The sequence below is a fragment of the Cardiocondyla obscurior genome, linkage group LG05 (assembly GCF_019399895.1).
Source record: "Cardiocondyla obscurior isolate alpha-2009 linkage group LG05, Cobs3.1, whole genome shotgun sequence".
Lineage (NCBI taxonomy): Eukaryota > Metazoa > Arthropoda > Insecta > Hymenoptera > Formicidae > Cardiocondyla > Cardiocondyla obscurior.
Window position 1 is genome coordinate 2027751 of NC_091868.1, and position 19038 is coordinate 2046788.

The 19038-nt window shown below is 34.3% G+C and overlaps 2 protein-coding genes across 13 annotated transcripts in view; one reads left to right on the forward strand and one right to left on the reverse strand.

Moving 5' to 3' along the window:
- The window catches only part of LOC139102498 (nuclear receptor coactivator 2), a 98777-nt gene extending 82744 nt beyond the window's left edge, over positions 1 to 16033 (forward strand). For 3 of the 12 annotated variants that reach the window (XM_070656414.1, XM_070656425.1, XM_070656416.1), the window contains 11 exons: positions 25 to 190; positions 528 to 581; positions 639 to 799; positions 936 to 1262; positions 1409 to 1521; positions 1620 to 1797; positions 2083 to 2374; positions 4135 to 4449; positions 8427 to 8615; positions 9836 to 9906; positions 12829 to 16033. In XM_070656414.1, the coding sequence (XP_070512515.1) occupies positions 25 to 190; positions 528 to 581; positions 639 to 799; positions 936 to 1262; positions 1409 to 1521; positions 1620 to 1797; positions 2083 to 2374; positions 4135 to 4449; positions 8427 to 8615; positions 9836 to 9906; positions 12829 to 12900 (1938 nt within the window). In that variant the 3' untranslated portion in view covers positions 12901 to 16033. The remainder of the gene's footprint in view (positions 1 to 24; positions 191 to 527; positions 582 to 638; positions 800 to 935; positions 1263 to 1408; positions 1522 to 1619; positions 1798 to 2082; positions 2375 to 4134; positions 4450 to 8426; positions 8616 to 9835; positions 9907 to 12828) is intronic. The other 9 variants (XM_070656418.1, XM_070656419.1, XM_070656421.1 and 6 more) reach the window with 9 other exon arrangements.
- A 523-nt stretch (positions 16034 to 16556) lies between these two features.
- LOC139102497 (collagen alpha-5(IV) chain) overlaps positions 16557 to 19038 on the reverse strand; it is a 41443-nt gene continuing 38961 nt past the window's right edge. The window contains exons 24-27 of the mRNA XM_070656412.1: positions 18821 to 18991; positions 18478 to 18663; positions 18075 to 18367; positions 16557 to 17890 (exon numbers count right to left, since the gene is read on the reverse strand). Coding sequence (XP_070512513.1) covers positions 17402 to 17890; positions 18075 to 18367; positions 18478 to 18663; positions 18821 to 18991 — 1139 coding nt within the window. The 3' untranslated portion in view covers positions 16557 to 17401. The remainder of the gene's footprint in view (positions 17891 to 18074; positions 18368 to 18477; positions 18664 to 18820; positions 18992 to 19038) is intronic.

Here is a 19038-nt window from a genome sequence, read left to right on the forward strand (position 1 = left end):
GTGGAACAAATAATTTTTTTTCAGCAGCAAAGGCCCCAAATGGGACCAATTGAGTCCGAGTTTCCGGGTAGCGGAGAATACCGTCAGACTAGCAACGATCCGACTAACTGGGATAATCAGTCATCAGATCCGGATCTCTCAGAAATTTTGGATCAAGTTATTGAAATTGTCCCAGATGACGCTATTACAAGTAATTACACCAAAATGCCGAATAATAATCTTTCGATTGCTTTATTTTACAAACGTAATATATTATCATATTTTAATATAAAATCTTTCACGTCTTTTTTTTTTTATATACTATTGAATTTAAATTTTATTGCATCGAGTTTCAATAAATAACTTACTTGTATATAAAATCTTATAAATATAAATCTAAACTTTCGTTGTCGCTCTACATACTAAACAAATCCAAATTTTTGATAATTTTTACTATACGATATTACGTAATATATATTTCGCTTTGGCTTGGAATACAATTTGTAAATTAGCAATAGCAGATTGGAATAATTATATAACTGTTTTAGGAACAATCAGTTTTTTGCGGAGAATAATGCAGCCAATCATGTGTGGCAGCGAAAGTAATTATATTATTATAAAGATTATATTTTTTTACCTAATAAATTTGTTTATAACAGGAAATCTTCTAGATGTTATCGAAGCGCCGGAGAATAATGTCATGAACGAGACAATGGCGATTAATGCTATTCAGAAGACGTTGATGTTATGCGAGAGTGCCGTGAATTCGACATCTTCCAGCATAGCTATGTCTAATACGCCACCAGCCTATTCCACTGCGGTAAGTTTCTTTTTAATTAATGTTTATTATAATTAAAGTTAATTTATATTGGTGAAAATTAATATATACATTTTAGATGTTATTTTTTAATTTATTGTGTTATAAGGATATTCCAAATTATTGAATTTTATTGTAGTTGGGAACTACGCCTGTGACAACTAGTCACAGTTACCAGCCACCTCCGATGTACCAACAGCCTAGGATGAGGTTCAATGCCCAGCCAGGCATTAGGCAAACTGGCCAGTTTACGCAGTTGCAGTTACAGCAGCAACGTTCTAAGCTTATACATCAGCAGCAGCAGCAGCAGCAGCAACAACAAAAGCAACGATTATTGCAACAGCAGCAGCAGCAGCAATTACTTATCCCATCGAATGCTACTGCAACAGATCAAATTAGCAGTGGCATTCATAACATTGACAACCTTTTGAATAATACTGTTGCGCCGCCGAATGTGTCATTACAGGTATGCAACTTATTACGATAGCAAAAGATAGCGAAAAATAAAAAAAAGAATTACTATGGAAATTTGTTACTTTTTTTTTATATATATTCAATAATAATGTTAATAAATTTTGTCTAAAATACTATCGTTTGCTATTTATTTTATAGCGATCAAGTGTCCCAGATTCTCAAGTTTCTCCAGGCTATGGGGGATCCGTCCAGATGGCTTCTGGCCACCGACTCGCTCACTCGTATTCCCATCCATCAACGATACCACAACAGTAAGTATCTTATTATATAAATATCCCGGATTGTTTATTCAGTTTGAGAAACCTAATATACCTTTAGAGATCTTATCATAATTTTCTTTTTGTTATAGCCACATTGCAAATAACAATTTTAACAGTGGTCAACAAGTATCTGCCGCAGCAGCAAGGCTTTCACCACATTCTCCAGCCGGTATATTGTCGTTTTCTCACCCGCAGCCATTATCGCCACGGGTGGCACAAGTGAGTGCGAAAACGTTGTTACCGCATCAGATAAACGCAAAGCAAAATGTACTTATACAAGTTGCTTTTAAAAGGCATTAGTTAGAATTAATTAAGGCTTAATTATCTTATTTAAAAGGTATAAACATGCAAAACCCTTTTTAGTTAATGTTTATGCAAATTATTATGCAACTTAATGTAACGCATATAAGTTACGAGCTTAATTCTTATATATATTTTATATTACAATACGTATAATATTTTTTCTTTTTTTTTCTTTTAATTTTCTCTTTTTATTTGACATATCTTTATTTCTCTGAATATTTTTATACGTTTGCACGATATATGCGCTAGGGCAATTACGGCAACACACCGAGATTATTCAACGTGAACCAGGTGAGGCCGCAACAGCAGGTCGCGGCTCAACAACAGTTACAACAACAACAACAACAGCGTTCGATGCCTTCGCCAGGAACGGCAGCCTCTGCCCGGCAATCCCCGTTTCCTACCGAAGCGTTTCCTCCACCGACGTCGCCTACCGCCAGCCAGTTCCCACCGGGTCCTAATGCTGGTGCACCAAATCCGTCGGCCCAGTATCGGCTGCAACGGACTACGTCTACACCTTCTGCTACGACTCAGTTGCCAGGTATGTATTATTTCTGACGTTAACAAATTATCGAACTTGAGTGAGTGTCATTTATTCGCCCGTTTTAATACTAAAAGATAATTAGAACTATCGTAGTTGAAATAATCAGGCTTAATTGAAGAAATGGGAAAGGAATCAGTTTTGCAGTTTTAAACAATAAAAACATATTCGATTAATATTCGTAGAAACTTATATAAAGAATTTAAGATATACTAATATTGACTAAAAAATTATATCACATATTTCATTGTTTAATAGCAATGAAATAATTATTAATACAGGATTTAATATTATGCGGTGTGTGCGAAAAGAAAAAAAAATACATGATGAATATTATTTTATATCTAGTTGTAAGATTAGGACTGTAAGAAAATATATAAGCGTCAAAAAGTCGTTTTACCGTGCCAACGCGTGTTTGAATATTTTAATTAATTTATATAACTTGATGGTTTTTAAGAAAAACATTTGCACGACATTTAAAATAATTTTTGTAATTATTTTTTAATCACATTTTTTATTTGGTGAATTTTTGGTAAAATTTTAAGTATAGCTTTTATCGGTAAATCGACTTATCTACATACAGTATTTTAGTTAATATAATATAACATAATTTAATATTTAAGTCGTCGAATCGGCAATATTATTCGTAATCGTTTTCTCAGAAAGAAAGCGTGATTTTAATGCGTTCAAATATCTTAGTTTAATTACGCGGGTAGTAGTAAAGATATTTGAGTAAGTATTTGCGTATTAGTTTATATAGAAGCTCACTGAGCTAATTTTTACAATAGAAGTCAATATGCGATTTAACGTACAATTATACGCGCGATGGAAGCTGTGATTGAAATATACAAAAGATTTTGTTCCGAGATCGGTAAGTATGTGCTGATTAAGATTAATTTTGTTTAAACTACTAAACTGTGGAAGCCGTGCGTAGATTAGTCGAGTATGCGCATAGACTTTATTAGTATTTTTTGTGCCTGTACATCTTGATGTCTTTCTGTGAATAGAATTACGTTGTGTCATTTAAATTCTTTATAGAAGAGAAGCGTGATTCTGAGCAACGTAGCAGATTTTGCATAACTTGTGATTTAATCTTCATAATTTATGATTGGAGCAATGTGTTATATTAGAGATTGAAATGCTTTCTTATTTCATAACTTTCTTATCTACTATCTTTCCAGCAAGAAAGTCTTGTTACTCTTTTACTTCTCTCGTGGAATTCAAAATTTAAAAAAATTTCTTTATTTTATTTTAATTTAACTCCATAATTATGGAATTTAAAATATTAATTTTTATTTTAAATATATTCAATATATTACTACTTAAAAAACATATAAGAATATCTATTCTAGTCTATCGTTAAACTTACATGAGACGATACTTAGTGAATAATTTGCAATATTATTTACATATTTACGAGACTGCTAATAGTACCGGCGTTACATAAACGAACGAATATCTAACATTATTGAGTCGAGAGATCTACTTTTTAACAATTTCTGACAGTTTTATTTCTTTGGTACACCAGTATCTGCTTTTGACTTTTGGCTAGCAGGTTCGAAGCCCGTTTTGTCGGACGCATCAATCACTTAGCCGGTTGTTTGATCTATTAAATATATAGATTTCGATTTCAATATTATATGCGTGGCTATTTGACTGACAATGAGCGCTGGCATGGTACACGAAAGCGAAATAGAAACGTTTTAATGTTCGTCAGGGCTGGTGAAGGACAACCCGGGTATACACGATTCATGTTACAGGTGGGATTGGGTCGCCACGACATTACGGAGCAGTGAGTACGAAGGAACCTCTTCTTTCACCTAGTCATTCACACTCGGCTTGCCCGGCAACACCTACCCACAATCAACACAACGCTACCAATACACATTTCTCGAGCCAACAACATACTCCTATGCTATACCAACACACCAACGCAAACACTATCAACACGGCAGACATGCAGAACAGTCAGTTCTGTTACGATCGGTCGTCAGTACCGCTCTATCCGTCTGGCGGGGAGGCGCAAGATGCCAGGTCACTGCCTTCTGGTAATCCTGTCAATCACCAAATGGGTGGTAAGTCATATGACCTCTTAATGTCATGTGACACTTCATTATCATCATCACGATCCTGTGGTCCCTGGTTAAACGATAATAAACGTCGTCGCAAATATACACGTCGCTCTTATAACCATATATCTTCTCACAATCAATATCATTACAGCAGCAGCAACAGTTTTGGCGGATGCAAAGCATGTTGTTATTGTATTACGAATATGTAAATCTTTCTTTGTCTTCATCTTTCCTTGCCTATTCTTTTTCACGACATTTATCGAGATGTTCACGATATAAATGATTTAAATCTTTATCTGCTTGTTCATTATTTGTTAGGTTTAAAAGAAAGAAAAAAAATGTTGCAGTATGTCTTACACTCTAATGCCAGAATTAATACATCTTCATAATTTATCAATTTAAACTTAAACTCAATACATATATTTATTTGCCTTTAAAACGTTATATAATAATACTTATATATCTATAATTTAATATTTTGCATATTGTACGAAATATGTAATTTGACTTTACTTAATATTTTTTTTTAATTTAGAGAACATTTTTAAACCAAAGTTTTTACGCATATTTATTAAACATTAGTATTGAAATTATCGTAATTTATTTTTCAGTCTTCTGAAGAGATTGTTGTTGCCATACATTTAATTAAAACTAAACTATTATTTTATAAAAATCTGAGAATGTGCTAAATGTTGCATGTTGCTTTTTTAAATGTAATCGTAATTTTTATTAAGTGTCGTAATTATTATTATAATAGATGTGTGTAAATTGATAATAATTTACATTTTTGTGGCCATCTCAGATAAAAATCATTTATATTGCCATATACTATGATGCGAATAGTAACATCAAATTTATTACATCAAGAAAGCTATAATTGCACATTGTTAACTTTAAACACATTCTGTTTCGTAGTATGTCGATTTTATATTGGTCTTTTCATCACCAAACTTTTTAATGGTTGCACAAAATTTAATTGGGAAATTTTTTAAATTTAAATTATTGTAAATTTCATAATAATTAGAAACATTAAGTTAAAAATTAAGTTGATAAGTCAATGTTTCTGTGATTATTATATTTCACACAAAAAAGTTTCATCCCTTTTTCCCCAAGTTAAATATCTTAAAATTATAAAATAATGAAGAAAAAAAATAATAAAATAGAAAAATTCTTTTCTGGGTTTACTTGTAGAAATTATACGACGATGAGTATTGAAAATTCGACTATGGAAATCGAGATGAAACATTCCAATTGATAAATAATATATCAATAATAATGTACGATGATGATTTGAAAAGTTTCAGATTAAAATACAAATACCTGCATATGTTACATTGAATGAAAAGTTTTAATCGTTTTTTGGCACACGTAAAGTTCCAATTTGTTTCATGAAATAGGTCAATTTTTATTTGACAGCAGTCAAATACCTAGAGTTTATTCACTTTTCTAAAATTACATTATTATGACACATAATTATGTTGTTCGAGCCTAGTTTATAAAAAAAATTATTTGATGGAATTAAAACTTTTCGTTTAACATCCGACACCTTCTGTACGAAATCCTTATTTACATTTCACACATTTTAAGAATTTTTTTAGGTAATCTACGTAAAACAGATCTGTCTAACTATGCTTGTGAGTGTAGCGATTATCCCGTTCTGCATTTCTTTTCTCTCGCTTTATCCTGACTCTTGTTTGCTCTTTATTCACGTGGATTTTCAAGTTAGACAGTTCTGATATAGAAAAGAGTTGGACTTAGTTAATCCTAAAAGAATTCGTGTACCCCAAAGTTATATTGTACTTGTATGATATATACATATTTGCACTGCGTGTAATCCAGCAAGCAAATATCTTTATCATTGTTCGCATAATACATAATTCTCCATAATCATCACCTGCACCATTCACGAATATGTGCTGTGACTAGAACAGTATTACGTGTCGTTCTATCGCTGCGTTTGTCTTACTGTAAATCGCGTAATATCGTAATGTGATACAATATTAAATTATTTTATTTTTTTAATTACTGGCTCGTATAGACAAAAATAATCTGAATACTTGACTATAATATATATAATAAATAAATGTGATTTGGACTAATTACAAAATTGGAAAGCGGAAAATTTCAGGAAACAAAATTTTAGTATTAGTGTAATTTTCTTAATTTCTTAATTGAATAAAATCATTGCGATTTACGCCGTTGAACATAAAATAATGTTGAGCTATCTTGGGTCGTTGGAAGATAACTCAACTGTTAAAAACTCAATTGTTACCATTAATCTGTCTCCGTTTGTACATAATTGTGGACATCTTTGCATTAAGATGAAAGGTGTCGGTACGGAGTTGTATTATATTATACTAGATTGTAATTATATATCGCGATAGTAATTAAGAATAATACGGTCGAACTTTCTTAATTTTAACTCGTTAGGAGCAAACTCTTTGCTTTTTTTTTATTATTATTTTTTTTAATTGTCAATTATAATAACGTACGTACATTTATTTAGTTTATGTGGCACAACTAATTACTGTTATAATATCCGATATATTAATTTTGATGTCGAAAACGGAGGAAAGATCGGGAGATTAAGATAGTTCGACTGTACATATTTTTGTAGTGTGCAAAATGTATTATAGTTGAAAATATAGCGTAAGATTGCATAAAATTTAACGTGAAGAACAACGTATCATTTTGCGTAGCGTGAAAAACGGTAATGAAATTGTAACGTCAAACTTTTATTACATTTTAATCATTTTCTCATCTTTTGGAAGGGAAGGGAGGGAGGGATCACATGTGTTCATCTGTGTAATATAACATCACAATGTAAAAAGATAAATTTGAACACCGCTTATTTCTACGTGCTATGGAAACATTTACTAACAACGAGGCCTCTTTGTGTATAATGCATCGAGCTTTAGTGATTAATATTTTTATATATTTTGCGCATTTTTTTTTTATTTTTTTTACCAGTTCTATCATAATGTCTGCACCATTAATTTAATAAAAGATTGAAATTTTGTGACAACTAAATAGATAAGATAGCATGGATACGTTGTGTACTTTCTCTTGGACATAAATCAAACACTATTCAAATTTATTACGTACGAACATTTTAAAGAAAGATCTTCCAAATATTAAAAAAAAAAAGAAAAGTCAAACTATGAAACTTTAAACTTTATTACATAATTCAGATAATTTTTTAAATATTTAATTTGCAATTTACAATATAACATTACTCTCGGCGTCTCTTCTGAAAATAGAAATAGCGTTTTGAATCTGACTCGTTTTTTTAAAAATCGCCTAGTGCTTTTTACGTGCTTTCTTGGAGAATTTCTTTTTTTTTTCTTTTTCTAATTCAATTTTAGTCTCGAGAACAAAGAAAAGTCACGTGGCGCGGCAAACAAAGATATGAAAGGGTCACAATAGCTGTAGTCCCTATTTTTGAGTAAAAATTACCAGTGAAGCAGGTAATGTTTCCGCACAAGGCTTTGGGGTGTTCTCCAGCTAGCGACACCCAACGTGTTTCCCAGATAAAAAATCTGAAAGTCTTTAACTTCTTTGGGAACTATCTCGTACATATGTATAAACTTTTTCTATATATTAACTTGAGTTATTAAAAAAAAAAAAAAAAAAAGAAGTACATTAGTGCTATCAAATTCAAACTGTTGAAAGAAAAGTACACCACGTATGCATATTTTATATCTTATTGAAGAATAAGTGGAATCGTCGTTGTTTTCAGCTCAATCAAATTACCGCATAAGATGTACTTTAATTTTATTCACCAAGAAGTGGTCTCTTTGTGTTACAAGTGCAGTGCTGCATTGTGACGGACCTAAATGAATTGATTTATTAATTAATAATGAAAATTAGACGCACGTACACGAGTAACGTAATGATTGAAAAATTGAGAGCTGTAGACAGACGCGCGAGGGTGACGCGCCGCAATAACGTTTCGCTCATATTATTTTTTCTTGTTTTAGGTAATAGCAGCGCCGCTTCGGAATTCGTACGGCAGGAATTAAGGGCGCACGTCGGCGCGCGAACACAGCAGCAGCAGCAGCAGCAGCAGCAACAGAGAGTGCCTAACAACCTACAGAATAATCTTTCTGGTCAAGTTTCTCAGGACGATCTGGAAGCACTTGGTCTGTCATTCGAGATGCCTTCTGCAGGTACGTGGGGTGTTTTTCATTATTGGCCTACTGTATTCCGAAACTTGTTTAGAAATCGCATAGACACGGCTACTCAGGTAATGACTGGCTAGGTAATAATCTCATGTAGCAGAGCTGAGCATTTCAGTAAAGCTACATTTCGAACAACAATATTTTTGTTTAATTTCTTTTTTCTTTTTTTTTAAATTTTTATTTCGACAATTGTGGATCGCTCGGAAATTGAAACGAACAATAATTGAACTTAGTAAAGACTGACGCAGCTGTATGTACGATAGTTTTAGCATCACGCTTGATAAAATTGGCTATCATGATTAAATTATAAGTAAATTCGTGCGAATATACATATTGCACATATGTTTATATAATTTTTTTTATATAAATTATTAACTGAAAGTTATACTCGTGAAGTATTTTAATACAGAATAGATGGAAATTACTTATATATATATATATATATAAAAAATGCGAGATTTCGTAGTATGCGTTCGGCATACGCGAACTGTCGAATTATTCCCAAAACCTGCAATCGTATTATACGGAGTCTGTATTTTCTCTGTAAAGAGGCATTCCTCCCTTCGAGTTTTGTCAAATTTCGATCGTACAATCCCAAACTACAATGTAAACTCCTTCGGTCTTGCGAATCCCGAAATTAATCTCCCCATACGGCGTGAGTTTCATGAGCGAGTACTGTGAAAAAGTGTTACAAGCATTTTTAGTTTACCCTCGTAGATAACGCACAATTTTTTTTATTTCTAGACTCGTCATCGCACGCGATTACTGTTACAACTAATTACACTTGTTTAGAACGCATCTCCTGAGGCTCCGTACGTTTCTCCGTGAGATCCGACTCCGTATATAAGAAATTACCGTAATAAATAACGTGACCGTCAGGCCTTTAACTCCCACGTGCAGCGAGTGTCACGATGAAAGTTTTTTTTTTTTCCTGTTACGTGACAAAAGAAAATTATTAAATGCGGCCTCTTTATCGCGTTTTGATTGGAAAGCGGAGTATTAGCGGAATAATTTCGCCAAGCCCTTCACGGGAGAGACCAATGCGAGTCCTCTATCGTTCGTGAGCCCTGCGGGTCCGTTATCAGTACAGGCTGAAGCACGCGCGATCGCTATACGTAAATTCCCCCGCTTCTTGTAAGGAGAGGCATAATACTTTAGTTTTCTGCAAAGACTATGGTAACGTCCTACTGTTGCGATGTCCCAACTAGGTGAGGCTGTGGTTAGCGATGGCCCCGCCAAGATCTGGGGGAGCGCCGGAAGTGCCCCCTCGTCCTCCAGGGTAAGAGCCCCATTTCCGACAATATATAATTACTTTTACAATTCTTTATTTTATTTTTTTTTGATTTTGTTATGCTATGTCTTCCCTCTATACGCTTGGCTTCAGAACTGATTGTGCACGAAACATGTTTAATGATCTCTCTCTATTTGCGCACTGAGCGTAAAACTTGTATGGGGTTACTTACTTTTTTTTTTCTTTTTTTTTTTTTTCTTAATTATTAATTTAGAGCTCTACAAATGCATGCAAGATCGTCGTACGACGATCGTGTCTCGGTATTATCGTCGCAGTACTCGCACGTGACGATAATTCTCTCGGATTTTCCGCAAATAGCCGTATATAGTTGAAGACTCAACTCTTGTGTATGCTAAAGTAGAACGTGCCCTGAGAGTATAGCATTAATGAAGAATCGAGGGAGAGAGAGCATTTATTTGGCGAAGCTGTAAATTTTCTAAATCTTCTAAATTAGGAATTGGCTTTATAGTCGTAGACCTTAGTCGTTTCTTTTTCTCTCTACTACTATGTCTCTGTCTTCGATTTTTCTTTTTAATTTGATTAATCCACGAGAAAGAAGAATTTGGTTTCAATATATTCTTATATGCAAAGACAAAAAAAATTGATATTTAGCACATCTGAAATACAATTTTATTTATGGATCTTTTACCAAAAGTTTAAAAGTGTTTCTTCCATCTTTTTAATTAATTTAAAATAAAAGCGTATTGCAAATAATGCGCTAAATATTATTGACGTTTAAGTTTTACACTCAGTGTCGATGAGAAACGCTGTGTTTAGTATTAAACAAGCTGATCTTGTTACCACGCCAAGTAGATTCTTGTTCAAGATCGACTTTATCGAGGCTCATTAGCTAAACATGTTAATTACCTCTACTGTCTGCATAATGTAGCGCGTTCACAAGTTGCATTATATTTTGTGCAAAAACTAATTGTGCCTCTACGGCTGCATTAACTGCGAGTAACTATTTTTTTTTTTCCATTTTTGTTTCGTTCACGCAAGCGTACGGCTGAGAGCGCCAGCGTAACGCTAATTTTCATATTTTATTATATAAAAATAATTAACATGACTTCAAATATCTAAAAAAAAATTAAGAAAAAAAAAGAAAATTGCAGAAATCTGTATTTATGAAAAATAATGAAGTTGCTAGATAATTTTTGTAATACTTAGGATTTTAAAATACTTTATACAAGCATATAAAATTCTCGCATCGATTTTAAAGTTATATTATTTTTTTTCAATGTAATTTTTGAATTATAAAATCGTAAGGAATTGAAAATATGGATTGAACACGGAGAATTAATTCTTCGCGCAAAAATAATAGAATACTTGGGATTTATTTTCCGTGTGCGCCGCGGATAATTTTGTTTTCAGTATTTTTATAAATTTCAGCGTAATGCATTTATTCCCATGTTGAGCGTTCATACAGGGGATGCCGAGCAAACGTGTTTTCTTTCATATCTACAGGGTGATGGTGTTGTAAGCTTTAGCTCATTCGGAGTAATCAGTAATCATACTACCATTTGTTGTATTGTATAACGTACGTCTAGTAATGCTTTTTCACAGTGAGCCAACTAGATATCTACGCGTAGTAATAAATTTTCTTTTTATTTTATTATTTATTATTTTTTTTTTGAGAACGATTACTCTTATTGCATGAAGAAACCCGCTAATGCTACAAACAGGAAAGGGTTTTGAAAGAAAATTTAAATTTTAATTGGTTCTATGAAAATAAAAAAGAAACAAAATTCTATATTTTATATGTCATCATTGCTTGTAAAAAAATTGAACTGGAATGTTATTCATTTTAGAATCGGTTCTTTAAATTTTTAACATATAAAGCAAGTATTTTTTAATCACTACACTTTTGGGTACATTAATCGCGTATTGAATAAAAGATTAATAATAAAATTTAATTAAGATGACGCGTATTTATTAACGCGAGAAATTTTTATTCCTATAGTATTGATTAAAAATAAAGCGAATGTTAAAGAGTATAACATATGTCCTACTGGATCTTTTTTTTTTATAAAAATTAAAATGAAAATTGTTCAATCAATTTTGTAACGATCGCGAAAAAGAAGGAGCATTTAATTAAAGTCAATTAAAGGCGGAATATTTCGTATAAAAGATTTGACATTAGCGATCATTTATGCATTGAGATATTGGATGTGTAGTTGCTATGTGGCTTCAGATTTTTATTCTTTAAGTTTGTCAGGGCATAAAATATTATTTGGGCTACAGCTATTAAAAAGGATTCGCATATCTGATTAATAAAGACTTGGATTTCAGATGTGTCAATCCTTGCAGTTACAAATTTCGAAGATTATACCATGAAAGTGTATAACGCGGGTATTAAGTATACGAGACACACGGCTGCACCATTAATGCTGCTATTAAAAAAAATATCTTAGATTAATTTCGAATCTTGTACGATGGAAAATACTGCAGTAGAGAACATCGATCATCGAAAAACGATTTCAAACCGATCGCCGGAGATATATTTCATTGTAGAGATTTTATTCCTTGTCACTGGACCTTGTTGAAACCTTTATCTCACAAATATTAGATTCTGCAGAACCTCACGGATCCTCAAAATCCTGTGTCTATACTGTAAATTCGTTAATTCTATCGAGTTCTTAATTTTAATATACTAAAAATATTACGGATTCCTCAACTTTTAATTAAAAAAAAAAAAAAAAATTATTAAAGAATATATCTCTTTTTTTTCTTATACGCACGTATACCTGAATTTACACATTCTTGATGCCGGAGGTGTTCAGTGTCACGAATCCTTAATTGCAAATATTATTTTATAAATGTATATCCTTCGCGATCGGTTTCGAAAATCTCGTTGACACTAGGGATCGCGAACAGGGCGTTTTTAGTGACACTTCTGTTTTAATTTTTCAGATTACTATGGAGGAGGCACGAGGTGATCCGACGAAATCATCGTTGTTGCAGAAGCTACTGCAGTCCGAGTGACTGCAGGCCACTATCCCGTCATGCAGTAAAGAGCTATATGTAATATATTTTTGAGCGTACGAAGAATGGAACGGAGATATATAGGACGTAAAAACGCGGAAGAGAGCGAAAGTGTGAAAGTGGTGAGAATGTGCGAGCAAGTGAGAGAAAAAGTAGAGCGAAAGAAGAGAAGTTATAAAATGCATATACACTTATACGTAATGGATACTATTGTATTATATGTAATGTCACACACGGAGTCAGTATTCATATACGTATCACCAAATACAATGCAAAAAGCTAGCGCGCGGTGCTCTCTAGAATGTTACGTCGGTCAGTCGAAGAAACGGGACGAGAGAGCGAGAGAAAAGGGTGGAGGGTGACTCTCCTCACCCATAGAGAGGTAGAAATAGAAAGAAAAAGAGAGATAGGATTAAAAAAAAAAAAAATAATAAAGGGGGAAACGGCGGGACCTATTCCCTATCTTTTTGTTTTTCGAACTTGAAGGACCAAAAGTTTCCGTTTCTGTTTGGCTGTGTCGAGAACTTCCTGGCCGGGTACGCGGCTCAACCAGGAGTATCGAGGTCGCGGCGTATCGCGACACGGAGAGAATCGATTCGCGACGTTCGTTTCCGTCGCTTTTTATAATATATATAAAATATATATATATATATATTTTTTTTTTTTTTTTTCCTTGTTTGTCAAGAAAAGTTTCTCTCGTTTGTGAGCTCTCGTCTCAGCTTCGGACGACCGGGGATATATGTCGCATCGTATACCGAGATAACGATCGCAGGTATATGATGAGCCCACATCCGCATTTTACCTGTCGATATGTGTGTACCTGTGCGTATGTGTGATCTGTGTCTGCGTGCGTGTGCGTCTGTGTATGTGTGTATCGCGTTCTCCGTCAGTATTGTATTTGGTATATCACAAGAGCGAAAAAAAAAAAAAAAGGAGAGGAAACTATATATAGGTACCTCAAAAAAGGTATACTTTACTATACCACTGGCTGTTGAAGATAGATACTATTTATAGGATTTAATTATTCTATACACAGATGAAAAAAAAAAAAAAAAAAGAAAGAAATAGAGCACTCTATATTCACGTATTCTCCTTAATTTAACATCCTTTTTCGACTATTACATTTATGGATAATATATTTGTGATTGTAAGAATCTGCAACCAAAATGTGACAAAGAATACTTGTTGTTGTTAATATGATTATAACTATTATTATATTGTAATAACTATTAATTATTTTATTTTATTTTATTATTATATTATTATTATCGACATTATTATCACTATTACCAATATTCTTGTTGCAATTGCTATATTATTATAGTGATAAGAATAATTATTATATTATTTTATTATTATATATATATCAATATTGATATTATTGAACACTTGGAATATGCATATTTCTATTCAATAGTAAGAGTACCTTTATATAAATATAAATATAAATATAAATATAAATATATTGTATAAATGTATATGTATATATATGTATAGTGGGTTTATGTACGCGTTATATATAAATAATAGATGCGGACATTATTTATGTATAATCGATATATAAATTGACGTATATTTATATATCTATACATGCGAGATGGAGAAAGAAAGGAAAAAAAAAGGAAATCGATCTTCTATTTTGCATAGCTCGGTAATGATTCTCTTTTGGGTCTTAGATGCACACTAAATTACTTCTAAATGACATCTGTTGTTATATAAATGAGAAAAGAAGAAATCTAATTACATCTACACGTGTATGCACACGATGCTATGCGCGCGCGCGTATGTGTGTGTATACGCGTGTACACATACATATGAAAGAAATCTCACGCAAGTGTCTTATTTTTTCAGGAAGTTCACCACTTATTAAAAGTTGGAAGAAATCGCTATTAGAGGTGCTTTGAATGCGCGTGACGATAACGAATTGTGCTCTCGAAAATTGAACGCGAATAGGACGACACCGGCGGGCTTTCTATTGTAACGATAAAGTTTTATTTTAAATTACCCGTCTCTTTTCCATTTCGTTTCGACCGTGATTTACAAATGTGATTCGGACGGACGCTCTTGTGGCAATTATAGTGTTATTTGGCGTGTATTATATTTATATTGTTATGCGTTCGTCTTCTGTATTTTTTCTTTGTTTTTTAAATTTCGAAAGTTTTCTTTATTCGAATGGAAAAGGGATTCGTGTTTCGAGTTGTTTAACGAAAGTTAGTTTGTATCGTGTTACTTAGTATTCGAATCGTCGTTGATAAAGGAAAAATAAAAAAATATCGAATTTATTTGTTAAATGCATTCGGTAAAATATGGATCACATGTACGCGTTGTTGTTGCTTTCGTAGTTTCTTAATATATTTCGTATGTCGTAAAAAAAAAAAGTTCTATTCGCGGCGCGAAATGAGTATGACGATAACGGGAAGATAACGATTGATATACTGATCATGATGATACTGTGATGACATTAATATTTGGCCTGCTCGTTCTCCTGTTGCTTTTTCTTCCAACTGAAAGCAGTTACAAAGTTGTAATCTTCATAAAGAGAAAAAAAAAAAAGAAAAAAAAACACAACCGTGAGGTACTCTGAATATGTACACGTACATACATAGGCATGTACTCGCCTGTGAACGCGGATACGTATATTACGCGTACGAGAGAGATGGCGAGGAGAAAATAAAAGGGTAGCGAAAGAAAGGAAAAGCATGCGCGTGTATGTGTGTGGGATAAAGAGAGAAAAAGGGACAAAGAGAGAAAGAAAGGGAGAGAAAGAGAAAAAAAATTTTTTTTGAGATTAGTATGCACGTACATGTTTATGTATGTCCGCGCGTGTGCGTGCTTATGCCAGGGTGCGAGATGGAAACGCCGTGGTCTTAGATATGCGGTATGTATGCGTGTGCATGTGTGCGTGTGTGTGCGGAGGCGTGCGTTGTTCGTAGGCACGCTCGTACGCGGGTGTGCGTAGCAAATTACGTCATATAGATAGATCATATGTGCTTTCTAATGATGAATAATTTTATAAATATAAATATAATATCGATCTCTCTCACCGTGTACGTTCATTTCGTACGTCGAGCTTGTATGTGAATTTCGCGTGTCCTGAAAGGCCCGTTCGCCTTTTATTAAACTGTCAAATGATTTCAGTGTTCTTGCTTCATTTAGTTGGTTCTTTTATGCGTTCCGCGAACACGCAAAGCTTCCCCGGCATTCTCCTCTTTTTCCGATTTCTCCTCATTTATATTGCTTCCAGATCTGCCCCTCGCTCAAGAGCTTAGCGTGATATTATTTTTAAATGTAGTCTAAAACCAACGCAAGATATACTCTTACCTTTTTGTTTACCGAAAAGCAGGAATTAATTTTATTAATGTCGAAATTTATTTATTTAAGAAAATAATATATTGTTTTATATCTCTCACAAATGATTTCCTTTTGCGTGTTATTTTGTAGACGATGATAAGAAATAAATTGTCAAATATAGAATATTACAAATGAAACGACGAGGCTCGATGTTTCCCGTTTCTCTCATCAAGCAGACAAAATTTCAAAGTGTAAGTCAATTAATTAACTATCACGCAACAGCGTTTTATTAATCTATTATTACTTACTTACTCTTGTGAAATTTGTAGTTTGAAGTTTTCACAGCCAAGAAGAAAACTGGTAACGCGATTTTATATTTATTTTATTTAGCTTATAGGAAAAGGACCTTTATTTAATATGAGATATACATACATATAATAATTACGATGGCGGTACGAATAAACATAACGTTAATTTAATTATTATGTTATATTGCGTATCTCGTAAGTCACATCGGCGAATGCGACATTATTGGCAGTTTACGATGGCCGGATACGACGGCGGTTCTTCTATTTGGCATGAGGCAGTTATGACTTCACGGCAGCCGGCGGCACTTTTTATCGGGCGCGTAGGAAGAAACGAGATGGGCTGAAAGCAGTTCGTAGACCTTTCACACAAGGTGGAAACGAATAATAGCGACAAATTCCCAAGAACGATAGAAGGGCTCGAGATAAAATTTTTTAGATAGGCAGCCACCCAGGCTTCGATTAAGCAACAGCCATTTTCACAAGCAATTCTTTTTTCTTTTCATTCTGTTGCAACCACCTGAAAAAAATGTACCGATAAATTAATAAGCTTATCAAAGTACTGCACTCAATTCCGTTTCACATTCGACACTTCAATGGCTTGTGATTTAAAATACAGCTGTTTTTTTAGAACTTTCCTTCCACATAGCATTCTAGATCGGGAGATATTCGAAGAACGTCTCATTGCAACGTTCCCCTAATTCGTGTTCGCGCTATCTCGAGATTTTTATTGCGATCCTTGAGCATTTATCCGCTAAATTTTTCGTAAGATCTACAAACTGAAGCACCCACTCGGCTCGACATAACTTAATAAAAAAAGTTTTTTTTGCTTCTTTATATACATAGGTTTGCTGCGCCCTTGCACGTCACTAATCCCGCTGTTCTACTCGCGATTTGTATTGCATCTACAAATTGTTGGGAGACTCTGTCGGCCGTTCTCCTTGTCGTCCGCGCACACGGCCTCTTCTGCGATTGTAAGGTACGCGTCTGTTGTAGTTGTTGGTGTATCTTCCCCGGTTAGGCGATACTCTGGAGTCGTAATTCGGCGGATTGCGCGGTGGCGGTGGAGGTGCCGGTGGAGCGATGCCCCAATTATTGGGCGCTCGCTCGTTGTTTGAGGTGAAGGGTTTCAAGACCTCGGTGACTTGTCGTCGGAGGCATACGGCGCAACGGCTCACCCGGGACGTGTAATCGGCTTTGAGCGTTTGCTGCAGCGGCTTGCGGAACATCTCGTCGTCGCGAATGGTCGCCAGCCAGTACGATGTCGCCGTGGAGAAGTAATTGCATGTGCCAAGACCGCGGCATTCGATAAACGGTCTAACGCGGAACTCCTCCAGACAAGATCCGGGCGACACGAGGGACTGACCGCCACCGTCCGCGCCTGCATCTCTATGCTGTAATTTTGCGAGGCATAATTTTATATGATTTACAGCTGATAATAATTTGTTCTATTTAATTGCGATGAGCATCAATGTTTGATATTTGTTAAAATCATACATTTATTAATGACGCATATTTAATTTTTTAATTTTAATTATATTTAATTAAATTAAATTATATTTCACAGACTAGCCTTACCATGAGGAAACTGTATCCAATCCAAATTTCGTCCCAGCCACCCGGGCATTCGGGTATTGCCATAGTTTGACTGTGAATAGCTATTACCCTCGTCGATGCCTCGCAGACAGAACATCTTGATATATATCTACCAACTTCCGGAGCCGGTATTGGTGTCATCATCATCGGCATAGGCTCGGTTGTACTAAGCCAGTAGCTATAATCGTTACGATTGGCGTAATCGCACACGTTATTCAGGTTACAGAATAAGAAGGGCATAGTGGAGAATCTTCTAATGCAACTGCCAGCAGCGCCTGCAAATTATTATTTTTTTACGATATATTTAATTATCAATTATAATTTTTTTTTATTAGTTTATTATTTATCAATTATATTGCGCTCTTCGTAGATATATACTGCTTACCAAGATCCTGTGCGAAGGCTCGTCCATTACCCATCGTATGTAATAGTGAAAATCCTTCCCAGAGCTTCACGGTATTTCTTGGACAAAACGGTATCATCTCGGATTGAGAGTGGCGAGCAAAGTAGAATCCTCTATTTCTTGGACCAATTCCACTTGGGGCAGGTATGCCAGGTGCGCCACGAAAACCTGTGGAATAAATCATTTCTTAATTTGATGCATAGTTAAAACAATTTATAATTCAATAATTAATATAGAATTTAATAATCAATATAAATTCATTGTAACGTTATTACATTGCTTTAATTCGGGAATTAAATTTAATGTAAACTACGTATAAGAATACCTGGTTGTCCCTGTCGCCCGGTTGTTCCAGGAGATCCTTGATATCCGGGAGGTCCATCTTTGCCGTCCGGACCTTGTGGTCCAGGAAATCCAATCATCCCTGTTTCGCCTTGCCGTCCTGGCAGACCGTCTTTTCCAGGCTCACCCATTATTCCCTGTTGTCCAGGGAAACCTAACATTCACGCAGTGTTATATTTTCGTTTATCAAAATTTTTATTT